Raw genomic sequence first — 18,540 nt, forward strand, 5'->3', positions numbered from 1 at the left:
CTTTTGACCATAGGCTCTGGTCAAAAGTTGTGCACTATATAGGGAATAGGGTGCCATTAGGGACACAATCAGGATAGGTTCTCAGGGGCGTTGGTTAGCTGCTCATCCTAGCATGCAGGTAGTAGTACCACACGGGCCCCATGGGAATCAGGGGTGTGAGAGAGGTGGGGTGGGGAATGGAGGGAGAGGAAGAATATAAATAGAGGGGTAGATAGGATGCTTGCACATTCTGGATGGGTGGTGAGGGGTGGGGTATGGGAAATATTGTTTCATTTGATGGAGATTGATGACTTCTTGCTATTAGTGTAGCAGCAACGCTAATATTGTGTCATCTATTATTTGTCTGTTACCGTGGTAACTTGGCTGGTGAGCTGATTTTCAGAGGGAGTCCAGGTTTTTCTCTTGCATTATGCTGAGAAATACAAATGAATTTGCAAGTTTAGCCAACTTTGCTTTCAGAAAACTGCAAATGAGGCCTTCTTGTTGGTGTCTCTCCCATATATGCTTTTAAATGGACTTGTGTGTGTGTGTGCGTATTTCTATGTTCTACCAGTATCTGTGTGTGTGTCTGTCTGTGTATGGAGAGATGGCGGGTTCACAGTTTAGTTAATGGAAACACTCCTCTGAGTTTGGCGAGAGGTACCCACTGACGGTTGTAAGGGGGGTAAGGGGGGGTTTAGTGATGAGGTAATGGCCTCCCACTGTTCAACAACAGAGCCTAATGTTGCCGTGGGGAGTTGTAGGTGACGCCCGCGTATGTCCTTTTCGTTAAAAGCACCAACCTTTGAATCACACACAGACACACAAATGTGCACACTCACACACAGACACATGCATGGTTGTGCGTATGCACGTATGTATGTGTACAAGCACGCTGGCACACACACACAAGTACTGTTCTTGGAATCGCCGGCTGCGGTGGAACGTTACACATATTCGAGCGTGTGTGTAGGAATTCAGAGCCGTTTGGCCTCTCAACTCAGCGGCTGGCGCTGACGTTTTTTCTCCCATTTCTTTCTATGTCCTCTTTGGAATTTATGTGGTGGAAAAAGTACTACATTGTCATACTTGAGTTAAAGTCAAGATACCTTAATAGAAAATGACTGAAGTAAAAGTGGAAGTCACCCAGTGAAATACTACTTGTGTAAAAAGTGTAAAAGTATTTGGTCAAAAAAATATACTTAAGTATCAAAAGTAAAAGTATAAAACATTTCAAATTCCATATTTGTATATATATATACATATACTTCTTCTTAACCAAAGAAGGCGACACCATTTTCTTGTTTTTTATTATTATGGAGAGACAGGAGCACACTCCAACACTCCAACATAATTTACAAACAACGTACGTGTGTTTAGTGCACCAGATCAGCGGCAGTAGGGATGACCATGGATGTTCTCTTGATAAGTGTGTGAATTGGAGCATTTTCCTGTGCTGCTAAGTTTTCAAAGTACTTTTGGGTGTCAGGGAAAATAATGTATGAGTAAAAACTATATTATTTTCTTTAGGAATGTAGTGAAGTATAAGTAAAAGTTGTCAAAAATATAAATAGAAAAGCAAAGTACAGATACCACAAAAAACGACTTAAGTAGTACTTTAAAGTACTTTTACTTAAGTACTTTACACCACTGATTTAAATGAAGCAGCAGCACATTCAATTTCCTCGACATACACATGCATTGCATAGTCATCGTTCAATTGACATTGCTGTTAGTGCTTTGAATATACTGTACATGCATGGGCTCGATTATCAGTCACATACTAAGTGCAGTAGGATAGGTTGTGGAGAGGTCGTGGAGAGGTTGCCGAAGCGTTTAAGTCCCCCCTACCTCATAACAGGGCCATATGCTGATTGGAACAGGTGAGAAGGGGGGTGATGTCAATGGCATTTTCACGGCAAACAGCTGGACTGGTTTAATCAAACACACCCAAGGGCGGGCGTGCAAGGGGGAGTTGTGGGGGACCGAGGGGGAGGGGAGGGGGGTAGGGGGAAGCTGACCTGAGAATGACACCCGGGGAGGTGGGTTTAGGGGCCATTTTACGACCAGGGGAGCCCAGACTGGAGGGGAGCGCTCGTTTATTTTAATCCTCACAGGAGAGGCGTTTCACCGTGCTGAGGCTCCAGCTCTGCAGCCTGCAGTGGACGAGAACAGATGCCACCGCACCAAATTAGCTAAAGGATATTTCAGTTGTTGGGGTTGTCCTTTCTTGGGGGCATTACTTTAAACAGAAAATGCTTTTCGGTCTGTGTTTTTATGTGTACATTTGATGGTGCTTGGTGGTCAGGTAGTATTTATAAAGTTGTGGATCAGGGTTGGGGTCAATTCCATTTCAATTCAGGAAGTGAAAGTAAAGGGAAGGCTTTTCAATGCAATAGTTCCTGAGATGATTGAATTTAAATGGAATTGACCCTAACCCTATTGTGGATACCCTGGCTGAATCTAGAAGTGCTTACTTCACTACACGCTAAGCGTACAAGTTCATATCACACAAAGCCGTCGTAAAATAATGTTTTTCTTCAGAAAAACAACGCTTTTCAAAAGTGGAGGGTTTTTACAACACGTCTAGTCAGAAGAATAGGCCTCTATTGTGGGAGTGGGAGCCAGAGAGGGGTGGATGGTCGCACTTATTGTGCGGTGGGAAGCGGAGGGCTGAAGCAGGGCCATAAACGCAGTCCCATGGTGTGAAGGGTTCGCGGAGGGGTGAAACTTTTAACTCCCTAACAGAGGATGCAGCCTTGGCCGCGCCACATGGCGCTCTATTCCCCCTTTCATTGGCTGCTTAAAAGGCGGAGCTAGGGGGTGTGTGGTAGCGCCCGGGCTCTCACACAAACAGTGCGCCCCACAGCCTCTCCACCCATTTCTCTCCCTCTATCTCTCTCTCCTTTGAGACCCCTAACACGACATACACCCCCTGTGCTCACCACCATGATTTGTCACAGTATCATCAAGGAAATGTCCTTCTTGTGGTTTTTTGTGGAAGCACTCTGGCCTAAGGGACTTTGCGCCTCATTTGTCAAGGCTTTGTTGATATGAAAGTAATTGGTTCCCCTTTATCTTTATGGTTCTATCACCCAAAACATCACCTAATAGCCACATTTTATTGTCTGATAGATATACAGTATGTTATTACACTGAAAAAGCATGCAGCTCTAGATAGGCTTCGTCATATGACTCGGTTTTCTCGTTCAGTTTCGGCCTCTTCTCCTCACTTCTCTCTTAGTGTCTTCTTCTCCCCCTCATCTTCACCCCCCCCCCACTCCTCCTCCCACTCCTCCGCCCCCCTGCCACCCCCTGCTTCTGCCTTTTTTCAGGCCATGCTGAAAGGAGTGTTGTGGCTTTTGTTTCCCTGAAAAGGAACCCCGTTCCTCCCCTTTTCTCTTCTCTCTTTTTTTCCCGAAGAAAAAGATGAAATGGAACCATCCCGCCAGGGGTAAAAAGGCAGGGGGACATAAATCAAGTTGGAACCACTGAGCTTTCACTCCCTGGGTCGGCAGGGGTCACGGGGCGGGTTCACAAGGCTTTAGGCTGAGCAAGACCAGAGTGCTCCTCTGCCGAGGGCGCTGGGTCACGGGGCCGCCAGGGTCAAAGGTCAGGGATCATGCATACCAGAATGATGGCTTTCAAGAGCACATTTATACTTAGAGGGGACGTGTATGAATGTAGGACAACTCTCTGCAAACATTGCTATTCCGTAATGCACCTCAGGTATCCCACAGCACAGAGATTTAGTTGTATGAGCTTTGTTTGGATGTGTGCTAAGGGGATAGTACACTAAAAAACTACACTAGTACTTGAGGACTTTACTGAATCAGTGCTTGGTGTATTTTATGTATTGAAAAGCTAAATAGATTTTTGCTGTGACATGAAATGTTTTGGACTTAAAGGACCAACATTTTCAGAGACAGTATATCAAGTGTCTACTGTATTGGTGGATATCAAAGAAGTGTCTGCTTCCACCAGCAGCGGCCGTTTGCTATGAACTCATAGATATCCTAGGTGTTTGGTTTGATAAGAATCACAGTTACTGTCCAAGAAGCCATTTTCTTTTCTTTGAAAGCCACAGTTTGAGAGGAAGTTGAGGTTTCCACGTTCTTTTAGTGAAGTGTTGACCAGACGCCTGGACAACGTCAGGCAACCATCGCTGACAGCGAGTCTTTTTTTCTTCTCGTAACGCCAAAGTCGAATGAATGCTTTTCCTCTGTGGTCCCAAAACAGTACATTGAAATCATATGCTGCTCGCCAGGCCTCATTTATAACGTGTTGCTGTCTTCTCTCTCTCCTCCACTGCCCTCCCCTATTCCCTCCCTCCCTCATTCCCTCTCTTTCAGGTTCATCAACGCGAGACGAAGAATTGTACAGCCCATGATCGACCAGTCCAATAGAGCAGGCAAGTCTCCCGTCAAATTTGAGGGGTTTCAATTCATGTGGTACAGTTGTTTCACTTCAAGTCAACGCAGGAATATGAACTAGTCAAGTAAACTGGTCAACATAGATCAAAATAAATCTTGAAACATCTCAACATTTTTTTACATGAATTAAAACATAAATGAATCGGGGGTGTACTTCTCCTGCTACTATCTCCAGTCTTGCCCCTTCTGGTCTTCGATGTGTTTAACTGAACGAATGGACTTAACTACGGGAGTGAAGGGACACTAAAACCCAGAGGATTAGCCCAGACAAAGACGCTAATCACCTTGACTAGCCAGCCCATTGAACGTTTAACCTTAGATTAAAAACAAACAAGGAGCAAGTGAAACTGAAGCTAAAATATGACCAGTCGTTTTCCTTAGCTATTTTACAAATTGACATTTAATTTCAGAATTAAAACTTTTGATTAAAAAAAACACATGTTGTCTACTGTAAAAAGTTGTTGAGTAGGTTTACTTCATTAGTCTCTCTCTCTCTCTCTCTCTCTTTCCCCCCTCTCTCTCTATCTTCCTCTCTCTCCCTCTCTGCTAAAGACAGAGCAGTCCCCTGGCACATGCCTTGTTTTGGAGCTGCTGTAAAATTTATGACCTGTGATGAGGGTTAGGGGTTAGGGTTGCATTAGGGGGACTCTGTAAAGTTCAAAGACGGACCGAGGAGCTTGAACTGTTGCTCCGGCTCATGTAACCAGAACCAGCTCTCTACCTGAGGCTGCCTACACTTTATGATATGAGGGAGACAGAAAGCCGAATCACAGCCCCTTCCTCTGCCACTAATTGTTCCATAAGCGATAGTGGATGGATTAAATAGTAACCTGGTGGAAAAGTAGTTCCTTAATTACGTACTATAATCATGGTTAAATGGTTCGCTTAAACGCGTGTTTAATGAGTCAAAGTGTTGTTATAAGTTACTTATCTCCCATTTACAGTGCTGCTGTGTATTTCGAGGTAATTACGTTCAAGTTGCCAGAACAGTAATCTATTTGCTGATATCAAGTTGCTCTTTCACAGCATAAGCCATAAGGACAACTTGATATTAACTCTTACCAATACAAACAAAGTCATTTGTTAGTAATTAAGCCTGTTGATGAAGAAAATTACCTACCAAATAATCTTGTAATTAGAGGATAATAGTGAGAGAATAATGAGGACAGACCAAACCGGGAGAGGGAACGTTTTATGGGGGCGCACCGGTAATTAAAACTTATGCAATATTCTAATTAGCAATTCCTTCTGTCTCGGCCTGTGTCTTTTCGCCAGTGACTGGAGGAGGGCCCTACACCCCAGATGGTCAACCAATGGGAGGGTTCGTTATGGACGGCCAGACACACATGGGAATCAGACCACCTGGTAAAGACTCCTATCTCTTAACTCCTACGTCCCAGACACACACATACACACACGCACATGCATGCACACATGCACGCACACACACGCAGGACCGCACGCACACACACACACACACACACACACACACACACACACACACACACACACACACACACACACACACACACACACACACACACACACCACACACACACAAACTTTTGAGTCCCTCAAACACACACCATGGACCTGACTGTTTCCCATTCACCCCTCCCCTGTCACAGTATAATTTACTCACCCTATCTCCCCTGCCCTCCCTCTCCCCCTACAGTCTTGACCAGGTGTGACCAGTCACATTGCAATATTTGCATTGCCTCACCTCACTGACCCAAATAATAAGTCTTTGTCCTCTTCATCTCTATCCCCCTTCTCTTCCCCCATCCTCACAACTCTCTAATTTGTCCCTCTTCTCTCCCCGTAGGGCCCATGGGTGGGATGGGTATGGGTATGGGCGTGGAGGGACAGTGGCACTACATGTGACCCCTTGCGGACTTAGCACAGAGCCCAAAGGGACGCACTGTAAGTATCAAGCATCCACATTAATGTAGACGTGTTTAGAAACCTATTCTATTCGTATTTACAATAAAAGTGACTCCAAAATATCAATACATGATTTTACCATTCATTTGGGCACAAAATAATCTTAAACACAATCAAAACAAACAGCAAATGCATCCAGTTTGTAGAGTCACAAGCTTGATGTAATCGTCGCGTACTAGGAATATGGTGCGAAATACTAAACTTTTGACTACTTCACATATAAGTGAATTTGTCCCAATACTTTTGAATTTCTAAACGGTTCGCCCGATATGGATGAAAATACCCTCAAATTAAAGCTGACAGTCTGCACTTTAACCCCACAGTCATTGTATCATTTCAAATCCAATGTGCTGGACGACAACAAATGTGTCACTGTCCCAATACTTTCCCGAGCTCACATTTACATTTACATTTAAGTCATTTAGCAGACGCTCTTATCCAGAGCGACTTACAAATTGGTGCGTTCACCTTAAGACATCCAGTGGAACAGCCACTTTACAATAGTGCATCTAAATCTTTTAAGGGGGGGTGAGAAGGATTACTTTATCCTATCCTAGGTATTCCTGAAAGAGGTGGGGTTTCAGGTGTCTCCGGAAGGTGGTGATTGACTCCGCTGTCCTGGCGTCGTGAGGGAGTTTGTTCCACCATTGGGGGGCCAGAGCAGCGAACAGTTTTGACTGGGCTGTGCGGGAACTGTACTTCCTCAGTGGTAGGGAGGCGAGCAGGCCAGAGGTGGATGAACGCAGTGCCCTTGTTTGGGTGTAGGGCCTGATCAGAGCCTGGAGGTACTGAGGTGCCGTTCCCCTCACAGCTCCGTAGGCAAGCACCATGGTCTTGTAGCGGATGCGAGCTTCAACTGGAAGCCAGTGGAGAGAGCGGAGGAGCGGGGTGACGTGAGAGAACTTGGGAAGGTTGAACACCAGACGGGCTGCGGCTCACAGCATCATGAAGAACGTATAAGGCATGCATACTAAGGTATGCTATAGCACGGACACACAGAGACAGAGAGTGTACGGTACATAAATGCAGCATGAAGAACGTATAAGGCATGCATACTAAGTGGTATGCTATAGCACGGACACACAGAGACAGAGAGTGTACGGTACATAAATGCAGCACGAAGCTACTGCCACGTTGCAGCAGGATGAAAAGGCCGGCAAAAGCTAATTGACTTTGTCTAAATGAAACATGTACACGCCGGTGGCGTGACCAATTGATTTATTTGACTGGTCATGTGGACAGAAATAACGACCTTCCCTTGCTCCCGCTTCTCACACCCACTGTGGGAAAGAACTTGCTATGGCTGCCCACTGTCAAAGGGTCAACCATCGGAGAGAGGAAAAGAAAGAAAGCATAGTCGACTTCTCAGACGTGCATGTTTAGAAACAGCCGAAAGTGAATGCTCGATGAAAAGCCATAGCGGCTAACGAATTTGTCACGTGAAAATTGTTCATGGGGTAGGAGGCGGCGTTCCGAAATCCTACGGGAACAGAAGCAAGACAGACACAGGCCGAGAGTCAACCTTCCTCTGCCGTCTACTGAGTGACGGTGGCATCCAGCTCCCTCACAGTTGCATTTCGGCCTTATTTGAGTGGCTAATTAAGGTAAAGCTCTCAAAGATTGCGGGGTCAATTTAATCATAAGAGATGAGCGATAATTATTTTTACGTCCCATTGAATGAATTGATCATTAACGAGGGACATGAAATGGTTTCCCCGTCTTATGTGATTAAGGGCTCCAGTTCCTTCATAAGATATTTTCATTAAGCCCGGCAAACGGGGAAGATTAAGCGAGCCGCTCACGGCCGAGACTGGAGAGAGACTCGAGACTCGGCGGGTTTTTCTAATACGGTCACTCGGCGACATTACTTCGAACCAAAGTCAATTAAAGACTCCTCAGAAGGAGCATTACGTTTTCTTCCCCTTGCGATTATTGAGCTTATGGGTCCTTGGGAAACAATGCACCTGTCAGTTCAGATCCGAAGCAAGCCATGCAGAAGCCCCCGGACCCTTCTGCACTGCAGAAATGACTGTTCCCTGGTCGTTTGGCCCTCTTCTTTCTTTTCTTCTTATTCCGCAAAATTAGCCAAGGCTGGGGCAAAATCGTCCTTTTCCCTTCCCAGACAATAGGCGATTACGGGCTCACAAATTAACGAGCGTACAGGATTATTTCCCCCCCGTACAAAATGTTTCTCTCTACCCAGAAACCCCCTCAGGCATCCTTTGGTGAACTTCCTCACTGACCCCTGTGCGTTGCCCTAACACCGCTGGAGGCCATTGTTTAAAGGAGCCTCTCCGCCAATTATTCGGGCCGAGGTTTGCTAACATCGTTCCGAGGGGTCAGGGTTGCCATCTTTTGAGGGGAGGACCAGTGAAGGGACTCAGGAGAAAGAAAGAAAACGAAAGAGAAGAAAGAGAGAATAAGGCTTCGGGGGCGTTTAGCCTCTGCTCTCTATCGGGAAGTAGCGCCTGTTGATTGGGTCCCCTGGTGTCAGTGAAACAGAATGGGTCAGCCACGCTGCTCTCTTGCTCAGCCGCAGAGTGCTGCACTCTAGCCAGCTCTAAATTGCTCAACCAGTGGCCTCTTTTTCCTCCCTCCTCCTCTCATTTCCTTCATGAACACTGATCTAAGAGTTAGTGGGATAGGTGAAATCCATTTGTCCCGACATGTCACCCCATTGTAGTGCCGCTTCACTGCACACAACACAACTGCTTCACATGACCTATTCTTTATGTATAGTACATGTCTCTGTGGGAGTTATAGTAACAGTGCACAGTGCTGTAGTTTTAAACTAACACTACACAGTGTTATAGTGTTGAAGTAACACCACACAGTGTTATAGAGTTAAAGTAACACTACACAGTTTTATTGCTAAAGTAACTTGTACACACTGGTGTTGTTTTCAATTTTACTCATTGTGTTTCCCCAGCAGAACTGCCAGGTATTCCCGAGGACGGCATGTCCCATGGCGGTCGGATCAGCACGGATATGGGCATCACTCTGACCTTCACTGGTGCCCCTACCATCACATCTACCCTCACACCAACCACCCCCACCACTGGGGCATGATCTCTCAGTGTTGCCCCTCCCTCCGTGACTCTTCCGGGACCCAGCGATATCGATTGCGCTGGTGCCCAGCCCAAACTCACCACCATCACCTGACTGTTTGTCAGTAGGGCTGGTGCCCCCTCCCCCTTTCCAACTTCCCCCATTTCCTTCAAGTGGTTCAGTCTGAGTAGCGACTGTTGCTGAACCACCATCGTGACTATGAGAGGCCTTGGAAACCCTATCATGCCTTGTGAAGACTTCTGACGTTGTGAAGACTTCTGACGTTGTGAGGACTTCTGACGTTGTGAGGACTTCTGACGTTGTGAGGACTTCTGACGTTGTGAAGACTTCTGACGTTGTGAAGACTTCTGACGTTGTGAAGACTTCTGACGTTGTGAGGACTTCTGACGTTGTGAGGACTTCTGACGTTGTGAAGACTTCTGACGTTGTGAAGACTTCTGACGTTGTGAAGACTTCTGACGTTGTGAAGACTTCTGACGTTGTGAGGACTTCTGACGTTGTGAGGACTTCTGACGTTGTGAGGACTTCCCTTCTGGGGACTACAATTACTGGAGCTCTCCAGTGGATACTTCAATACTCTGTTAATTCAACCGATACAAACAAACACTTAGTCCTTCACTTTTCCCCCCTCTGCTGCATTGCATGGACAGTTATAGAGGGTGAAGACACTCTTGTCTTGGCAGTGGACTTGTAAGCAAGAGAAGAAGCCGATGTCCGTATTTGACTGGGGGGTCTTTTTAAAACAACAAACACCCTGGAAACCATTCTTCTTCTTTTTTTATAATGAAATTGTTGTAATTGTGGAAAATTACAATAAGGTGAGGCAATAGTGTCCTGTTTACAGTTTTACCACAAACTCTCTACGGACGAGTAACGATAACTATTGCAAGTGCTCTGGTATTGCTTTGCCGTACTGTGCTGTTTTTCAAAAAAAGGACTTGACTTGTCTAATTCACACTATGTGTGTGAGTCTTTTTTCATAGACTTTTATCTCCTACCCCCACGAATCTCTTTGCGTTTGAAAATAAAAAATAAGTTACAGGACCAGTTTCTCTCAGTTTGCTGTATGAACAACACAGAAAGGAACCATTTCAATGCTTTGAGGTCCTGTCATACAATTTATATTATGTGGTAAAGAGCTTTGTAACACTTAAGTAACTAGAGTGTAATTGCAGATATCCTTGCTACATGTAGCCTATAAGAGTAGTAATTACAGGGCTACGACACCGGTATGAGTGCAACTCAATGTAAAGTGCTACCAAAACCCCAGTTAGTAACCCAGACAGTTAGTAGGAGGGTACAGCTTGGTACAGTACAGTGATGGGAAAAATTACACAGTTGATTTCCTGCCTAGCGGCTGCCCCCTTCCCTGCTTCGCCTGGGTTGCTCTGTATTTACTGACTAATGACTTTGTTTGACTCACCCGACTGTGGTGGAAAGGGCTTATGCAGACACAGATTGTGTCCCAAATGCCCCCCCCCCTATATGGTGCACTTGTTTTGACTAGGCCTGATAGGGCTCTGGTCCAAAGTGGTGCCATTTGTGATGCATCCTCAGTGTTGGTGGTGTGGGTAAGAACAGAGAAGGGTCGCTATCTCTCGCTCTTTGGTTTCTCAGCTGCTGTATGAGGTGTGGCTGAAGGAAGCAGGCTGTTGAGGCCAAAAGGTTATTCTGCATGACGGATGCTGTGGTCACGTCCGAACCCCCGACGAGAACAGACCAGGTGGGCTTTGAAGGTCCACTAAATGAACAAGCACATTGCTCTATCTTCTTGTTCTTGTCTTTCAATATCTCGGAATAATACATTATAAACTTACCTAAGACCCATAGTCTCTCAGGTTTGAATCACAATGTGAGAAAACAAGGTTTAAACCAAAATCAACTGTTGTGGCGAATAGAATGTTTGAGGATTACTTGAGGATTTTTCTTTATTTTGGAAGAATAGAATATGAATTGAGGTTATACGGGGAAGCATAATGTGGTATAGATGTGAAACTCCCGCATCACTACTAATAAAACATCTGCTGAAATGCACTTCACTGAAATCCAACCCCTCCCAAGCTGTGGTACTCTTGCTGCAACAGGGACAAAAAAAATATGCTGACGCTGAAACATGGTCTTGTACTATATATAGACAGAGGCCGACTATTTATATGACATATTGTTATTGTGGCATCCTCCAGCATGAGAAACATGACATACACTACGCTATCCACTACCAACGATGCTTAATAGTGTGAAGGCCTATAATACAGCATATTTTCAGTCCCTCATTGTCTTGCATGGAATTTGAGGGACTGAAAATATGCTGATACTTACTAAAACACGATCTTCTACTATAGACATAGGCCTACGATTTACATGATATCCTTTTGTGAGACTCCAGAGACAAATTATATCCACTATCCACTACCAAGACACTCAATAGTGAGAAAGGCCTAGCTATATACAAATGAGAGTCTTCCCTGGAATTTGAGGGGGGAAAAAGAGATTTGCGTCAATCTGCCCCAAACACTTAAATGGAGTGATTAGTTCCTGCTCACGCTCTACTTCTCCCTCTCAATAGATGCACTCTCCCAATCCTCTGGGAGTTCCCTAGATACACCTTATTTCAAAGCCGACGGCCACAAAAGGAATCATTTATCTTCCTCTTAAAATCAATTACTAATTTGGTTTGAGGACAGAAGGATATTGTGGAATTTTCGGTTGGTTATCGACTTTTATCAAGTATCGAGATTATGAGAGAATGAGGCTGCCACAAATTTTATTTTTTGCCACAAATGTAATAAAATAAAATTAAAAAAATAGCACCATAATGTTTATGAAAATGTAACTCTTTCTTGTCAAGATTCCCCCCTCATCTCTCTGCTCCTCATGATTCCACTGCAAGTCTCACATTCCTGAGTGACATGGCTATCTACTCCGATAAAGCCAACGTGAACTAAGCCCCATGTTTGACTGCCATCTTTAGGGGATTTTGGAAACTGCCTTCATCTGACTGTTTTTCACAACCAAGGGTAGCGTTCCAAATGGCACCCTATTCACTACATAGTACACTATTTTTTGACCAGGGCCCATTGGGCTCTGGTCAAAACTAGTGCACAATATAAAGAATAGGGTGCCATTTAGGACGCTACCCCTAAATGTGTGATTATAGCAGATTTCCTCCAGCTGAGGATTCATCATGCCACTTCGTGTAAACAACAAATATAAAATACATAAAGTTTGTGTGGGGCCACTTTAGGGATTATGGTATGTGGCAATTGCAGTGTTGATTTATTACAAAGTAATAAATGAAGAACTAAGCCAAAATCAATCAACAAAGTAGTGATATACAAAGCATTCATACCCCTTGACATTTTCTACATTTTGTTGTGTTACAGCCTGCATTTTAAGTTGATTAAATATAGATGTTGTGTCACTGGCCTACACACAATACCCCATCATAATGTTAAAGTGGAATTACGTTTTTACAAGTTTTTACAAATTAATTAAAAATTAGCCAGTAAGTAGCAGGGCTGTCCCATTCTGTTTCACTGACACCACTGACACCCAGTCCCTACAAAGAAACAGGCGTCCTTCCTAACTCAGTTGCCGGTGATGAAGGAAACCACTCAGGGATTTCACCACTTTAAAACAGTTACAGAGTTTAATGGCTGTGATAGGAGAATATTTAGTATGGATCAACATTGTAGTTAGTCCACAATACTAACCTAATTGACAGAGTGAAAAGAAGGAAGCCTGTAGCGTATACAAATATTCTGTTTCATAATAAGGCACCAAAGTAAAAAAATACATAGCTTTATGTTTGGGGCACTTCCAACACAACACATCACTGAGTACAACTCTTCATTTTTTCAGGCATGGTGGTGGCTGCATCATGTTATGGGTATGCTTGTCATCGGCAAGGACTAGGGAGTAAAAAAAAAACTAAAAGGAATGGAGCTAAGCACAAGCAAAATCCTAGAGGAAAACCTTGTTCAGTCTGCTTTCCAACAGACACTGGGAGACAAATTCACCTTTCAGGAGGACAATTACCTAAAACACAATACCAAATATACATTGGAGTTGCTTACCAAGACGACATTGAATGTTTCCGAGTGACCTAGTTACAGTTTTGACTTAAAGCGGCTTGAAAATCTATGGCATAACTTGAAAATGACTGCCCAGCAATGATCATCAACCAACTTGACATTTTAAAAAGAATAATGTGCAAATATTGTACAATCCAGTTGTGCAAAGCTCTTAGAGACTTCTTAAAGCTGTAATCGCTGTCAAAGGTCATTCTAACATGTATTTAATGTTTATGTAAATGAGATATTTCTGTATTTCATATTCAATACATTTGCAAAAATTTCTAAAAACATGTTTTCACTTTGTTATTATTAAAATCTATTTAGTCAATTCTGAATTCAGGCTGTAACACAACAAAATGTGGAATACGTCGAGGGTTATAAATACTTTTTGAAAGCACTGTATCTAGTCCATCTAATCCATCACAATTAAGTTTCATTTTAATTTAGATCTACAATGAAACCCAGACTTAAACAGAATAAATCAGAGGCACACAGGTCATGCTAATGGGAATCAAGATGAGGACTGGTGACATCTCCGAGCCAGTGTGTAAATAGCCTTTGTATTTGATGCAACTAGGAGAAGCAGTCACCCTGAAACAATGGATGGAATCAGCAGGCCACGACCCCTGGGGCCCGGGGGCCCGACATGCAGTGACGGATGACTTGGTCTCCTGAGGTGGGTCACTGCTCTGGTTCTCTATGTGTCAGGGTGCTGTAGGGGCCAAGGCATGGCCACCACCTCACCTCAGCCTGGACCTACCAGAGGAAAGAGGAAAGAGGAGGAAGATTTCCACTGACCATGTAAATACTTTATCTGGGGAATATTTAATTTAGTTCACTTCAAATAAATTAAATTGGATGAAATGAATTTCTTTTCATTTCAATTTCAATTCACTAAAACTCAATTAGATTCCATTCAAATGCATATCACAAGTTCAGAGCAACTGCAAACCACTGAAAGCTACACGACTAGTTTTGCCTTCTGAATTCTCCATATAGTGACATGCAGCGATTTCACAAGTCTTGACTAGTAAGGTCAATATCTCATTACTAATGTTGTAAAGTTCAGAAGTGAACATTCCGTTAAAGGTACAAAAGATTTTGACATAAAAATTCCTTGTAGACTGACATGCAACTATGGCATGCTGGTACAAGCAGCAGAAACTTCCAGAACATTGGTCAGGTTAAAGTTGTTATCGGGTTCCGAGTGATGAAGTGAGTTAGACTGACAATGTTATCTCTGTGAGGACAGATAGAGTGGCTAATATCTGTGCTGGTTGGCCACCCAAGGCAACTAATACCTTTATGCCCTCAAGAAAATAGTTTGGTCGCTGTTTCAAACATGCACAAAAACAATCAATCACTCTTGTCTGTGTTACATGTATTGGGCCCGTTTTTCAAAGTAAATGTAAGGAAGACTAATAGAAAAATGCAAAATGTCCGGAAAAAATTGTTGAAGAGGTATTTATGTTGAATGTGGTGCTCCTGCGAAAAAGGTCCTGCACAGTCAGATCACTGTTATATATTTATTTTAAAAAGAAAATGTATCAAATAAACCATTTTCCTTAATGATGCACTCTCAAATGTTTGTATAATTTCGGACAGTAGTTTTGAAAGTGGTGCTCACGAGCCAAAACGGACCCTGTTTTTTTGTGTACTGCATCATTCATTTCGTGTGACGGGTTAAAGCTACAATATGTAACTCTTTGGGCCACCTGACCAAATTCACATAAAAAAAAATGTGAGTTCTAGATCTGTCATTCTTATTAAAAGCAATTCTAAGAAGCGGTAGATCTATTATATGTGCCCTATTTCTGTGCTTTTTAAGTTTCGTCACAGTGATTTAGATGGTACAATGATTCTCCACACAATGACTGTCGTTTTGTCACATAAACTGAAATTAGACTGAATTTTTGCCACCAGAAAATGGCAGATCGATTTCTGCATAGTGCACTTTTTAGAAATGTTACAATGTTTATGATATCATATTAATTTTGCAATTCATGTGATACAGTATGTTACTACTTGCGTAAAAGTCTAAAAGTATTTGGTTTTAAATATACTTAAGTATCAAAAGTAAATATAATTGCTAAGATATACTTAAGTATCAAAAGTAAAAGTACAAATGATTTCCAATCCTTGATATGAAGCAAACCAGATGGTGCCCAATTGTTGTTTTTAATTTATTGACGGATAGCCAGGGGCACTCTCCAACATTCAGACATCACTTACAAACGAAGCATGTGTGTTTAGTGAGTCCGCCAGATCAGATGCAGTAGGGATGACCAGGGATGTTGCCATGATAAGTGTGTGAATTGGACCCTTTTCCTGTCCTGCTAAGCATTCAAAATGTAACGAGTAATTTTGGGTGTCAGGGAAAATGTATGGAGTAAAAAGTAAATATTCCAAAAATATATAAATAGTAAGTACAGATACCCCAAAAAACTACTTAAGTAGTACTTTAAAGTATTTTTACTTAAGTACTTTACACCACTGCAAGGATGACAAGTTGAGATGAATGAAAGGCTGTCGGTGACAGGGCCATTTCTTACGAATTACTGAGGATAATAGTGGACGATATTGCCACTCCTATTCGCCATATTTTTTATTTGAGCCTACTAGAAAGTGTGTGCCACCAGGCTTGGAAGGAAGCAAAATCATTCCGCTACCTAAGATTAGTAAAGCCCCCTTTACTGGCTCAAATAGCTGACCAATCAGAATGTTATCAACCCTTAGTAAACTTCTGGAAAAAAATTGTGTTTGACCAGATACAATGTGATTTTACAGTAAAAAATTGATAACAAATTTTAAGCATGCTTATAGGGAAGGACATTCAACAAGCACAGCACTTACACAAATGACTGATGATTGGCTGAGAGAAATTGATGATAAAAAGATTGAGGGCTTTACACCCCCTGCTATATTGTGGATAGAGAGTTATCTGTCTAACAGAACTATTTGTCTAACAGAGGGCAGAACACAGAGAGCCTCTCCAAAATAATCCAGGTAGAATCAGGAATTCCCCAAGGCAGCTGTAAAGGCCCATTACTTTTTTCAATCTTTACTAATGGCATGCCACGGGCTTTGAGTAAAGCCAGTGTGTCTATGTATGCAGATGACGCAACACTATACATGTCAGCTACTACAGCGACTGAAATGACTGCAACACTTAAGAGTTGCAGTTAGATTCAGAGTGGGTGGCAAGGAATAAGTTAGTCCTCAATATTTATCAAACTAAAAGCATTGTATTTGGGACAAAACATTCACTAAACCCTAAACCTCAACTAAATCTTGTAATAAATAATGTGGAAATTGAGCAAGTTGAGGTGACTAAACTGCTTGGAGTAACCCTGGATTGTAAACTGTCATGGTGAAAACATATTGATACAACAGTAGCTAAGATGGCGAGAAGTTTGTCCATAATAAAGCACTGCTCTACCTTCTTAATAACAGGATTATCAACAAGGCCCTAGTTTTGTTGCACCTGGACTACTGTTCAGCCGTGTGGTCAGGTGACACAAAAAGGGACTTGGGAAAATTGCAATGGGCTCAAAACAGGGCAGCACGGCTGGTCCTTGAATGTACACAGAGAGCTAATATTAATAATATGCATGTCAATCTCTCCTGGCTCATCACTACTTGTATTTCTGAGAGGTATTGATATGTTGAATGCACCGAGCTGTCTGTTTTAACTACTGGCGCACAGCTCGGACACCTATGCATACCCCATGCCACAAGAGGTCTCTTCACAGTCCCCAAGTCCAGAACAGACTATGGGAGGCGTACAGTACTACAAAGAGCCATGACTACATGGAACTCTATTCCACATCAAGTAACTGATGCAAGCAGTAAAATTAAATAAATAAATAAACTCATACCTACACGTACGCTACAGTCACAAGACGCAGGCCTCCTAATTGTCCCTAGAATTTCTTAGCAAACAACTGGAGGCAGGGCTTTCTCCTATAGAGCTCCATTTTTATGGAATGGTCTGCCTACCCATGTGAGAGACGCAAACTCGGTCTCAACCTTTAAGTCTTTACTGAAGACTCATCTCTTCAGTGGGTCATATGATTGAGTGTAGTCTGGTCAAGGAGTGTGAAGGTAAACGGAAAGCCTCTGGAGCAACGAACCACCCTTGCTGTCTCTGCCTGGCCGGTTCCCCTCTTTCCACTGGGATTCTCTGCCTCTAACCCTATTACAGGGGCTGAGTCACTGGCTTACTAGGGCTCTTTCATACCGTCCCTAGAAGGGGTGCGTCACTTGAGTGGGTTGAGTCACTGATGTGATCTACCTGTCTGGGTTGGCGCCCCCCCTTGGGTTGTGCCGTGGCGGAGATCTTTGTGGGCTATACTCGGCCTTGTCTCAGGATGGTAAGTTGGTGGTTGAAGATATCCCTCTAGTGGTGTGGGGGCTGTGCTTTGGCAAAGTGGGTGGGGTTATATCCTTCCTGTTTGGCCCTGTCCGGGGGTGTCATCGGATGAGGCCACAGTGTCTCCTGAACCCTCCTGTCTCAGCCTCCAGTATTTATGCTGCAGTAGTTTATGTGTCGGGGGCTAGGGTCAGTTTGTTATATCTGGAGTACTTCTCCTGTCCTATCCGGTGTCCTGTGTGAATTTAAGTATGCTCTGGCCTTTCTAGGGAGTTTTTCCTAGCCACCGTGCTTCTACACCTGCATTGCTTACTGTTTGCGGTTTTAGGCTGGGTTTCTGTACAGCACTTTGAGATATCAGCTGATGTAAGAAGGGCTATATAAATACATTTGATTTGATAAAAATACACCTTATGGAACAGCGGGGACTGTGAAGCAACACAAACATAGGCACAGACATATGCATACACACACGATAACATACGCACTATACACACACGAACACATGGATTTTGGACTGTTGATATGTGGTAGTGGTGGAGTAGGGGCCTGAGGACACACGGTGTGTTGTGAAATCTGTTTTTAAAATTGTATAAACTGCCTTCATTTTGCTGGACCCCAGGAAGAGTAGCTGAGGCAGCAGCTAATGGGGATCCATAATAAATAC

At 43.3% G+C, this 18,540-nt stretch overlaps 1 protein-coding gene across 2 annotated transcripts in view; it reads left to right on the top strand.

Moving 5' to 3' along the window:
- Positions 1-10,469, top strand: part of LOC115103905 (homeobox protein Meis1) — a 36,480-nt gene extending 26,011 nt beyond the window's left edge. Inside the window, exons 10-13 of one of the 2 annotated variants that reach the window (XM_029624948.2) lie at positions 4,332-4,390; positions 5,688-5,777; positions 6,238-6,335; positions 9,286-10,469. In XM_029624948.2, coding sequence (XP_029480808.1) covers positions 4,332-4,390; positions 5,688-5,777; positions 6,238-6,296 — 208 coding nt within the window. In that variant the 3' untranslated portion in view covers positions 6,297-6,335; positions 9,286-10,469. The remainder of the gene's footprint in view (positions 1-4,331; positions 4,391-5,687; positions 5,778-6,237; positions 6,336-9,285) is intronic. The other variant, XM_029624949.2, reaches the window with a different exon arrangement.
- Positions 10,470-18,540: the final 8,071 nt, after the last annotated feature.

Source organism: Oncorhynchus nerka, linkage group LG21 (genome assembly GCF_034236695.1).
Source record: "Oncorhynchus nerka isolate Pitt River linkage group LG21, Oner_Uvic_2.0, whole genome shotgun sequence".
Classification (NCBI taxonomy): Eukaryota; Metazoa; Chordata; class Actinopteri; order Salmoniformes; family Salmonidae; genus Oncorhynchus; species Oncorhynchus nerka.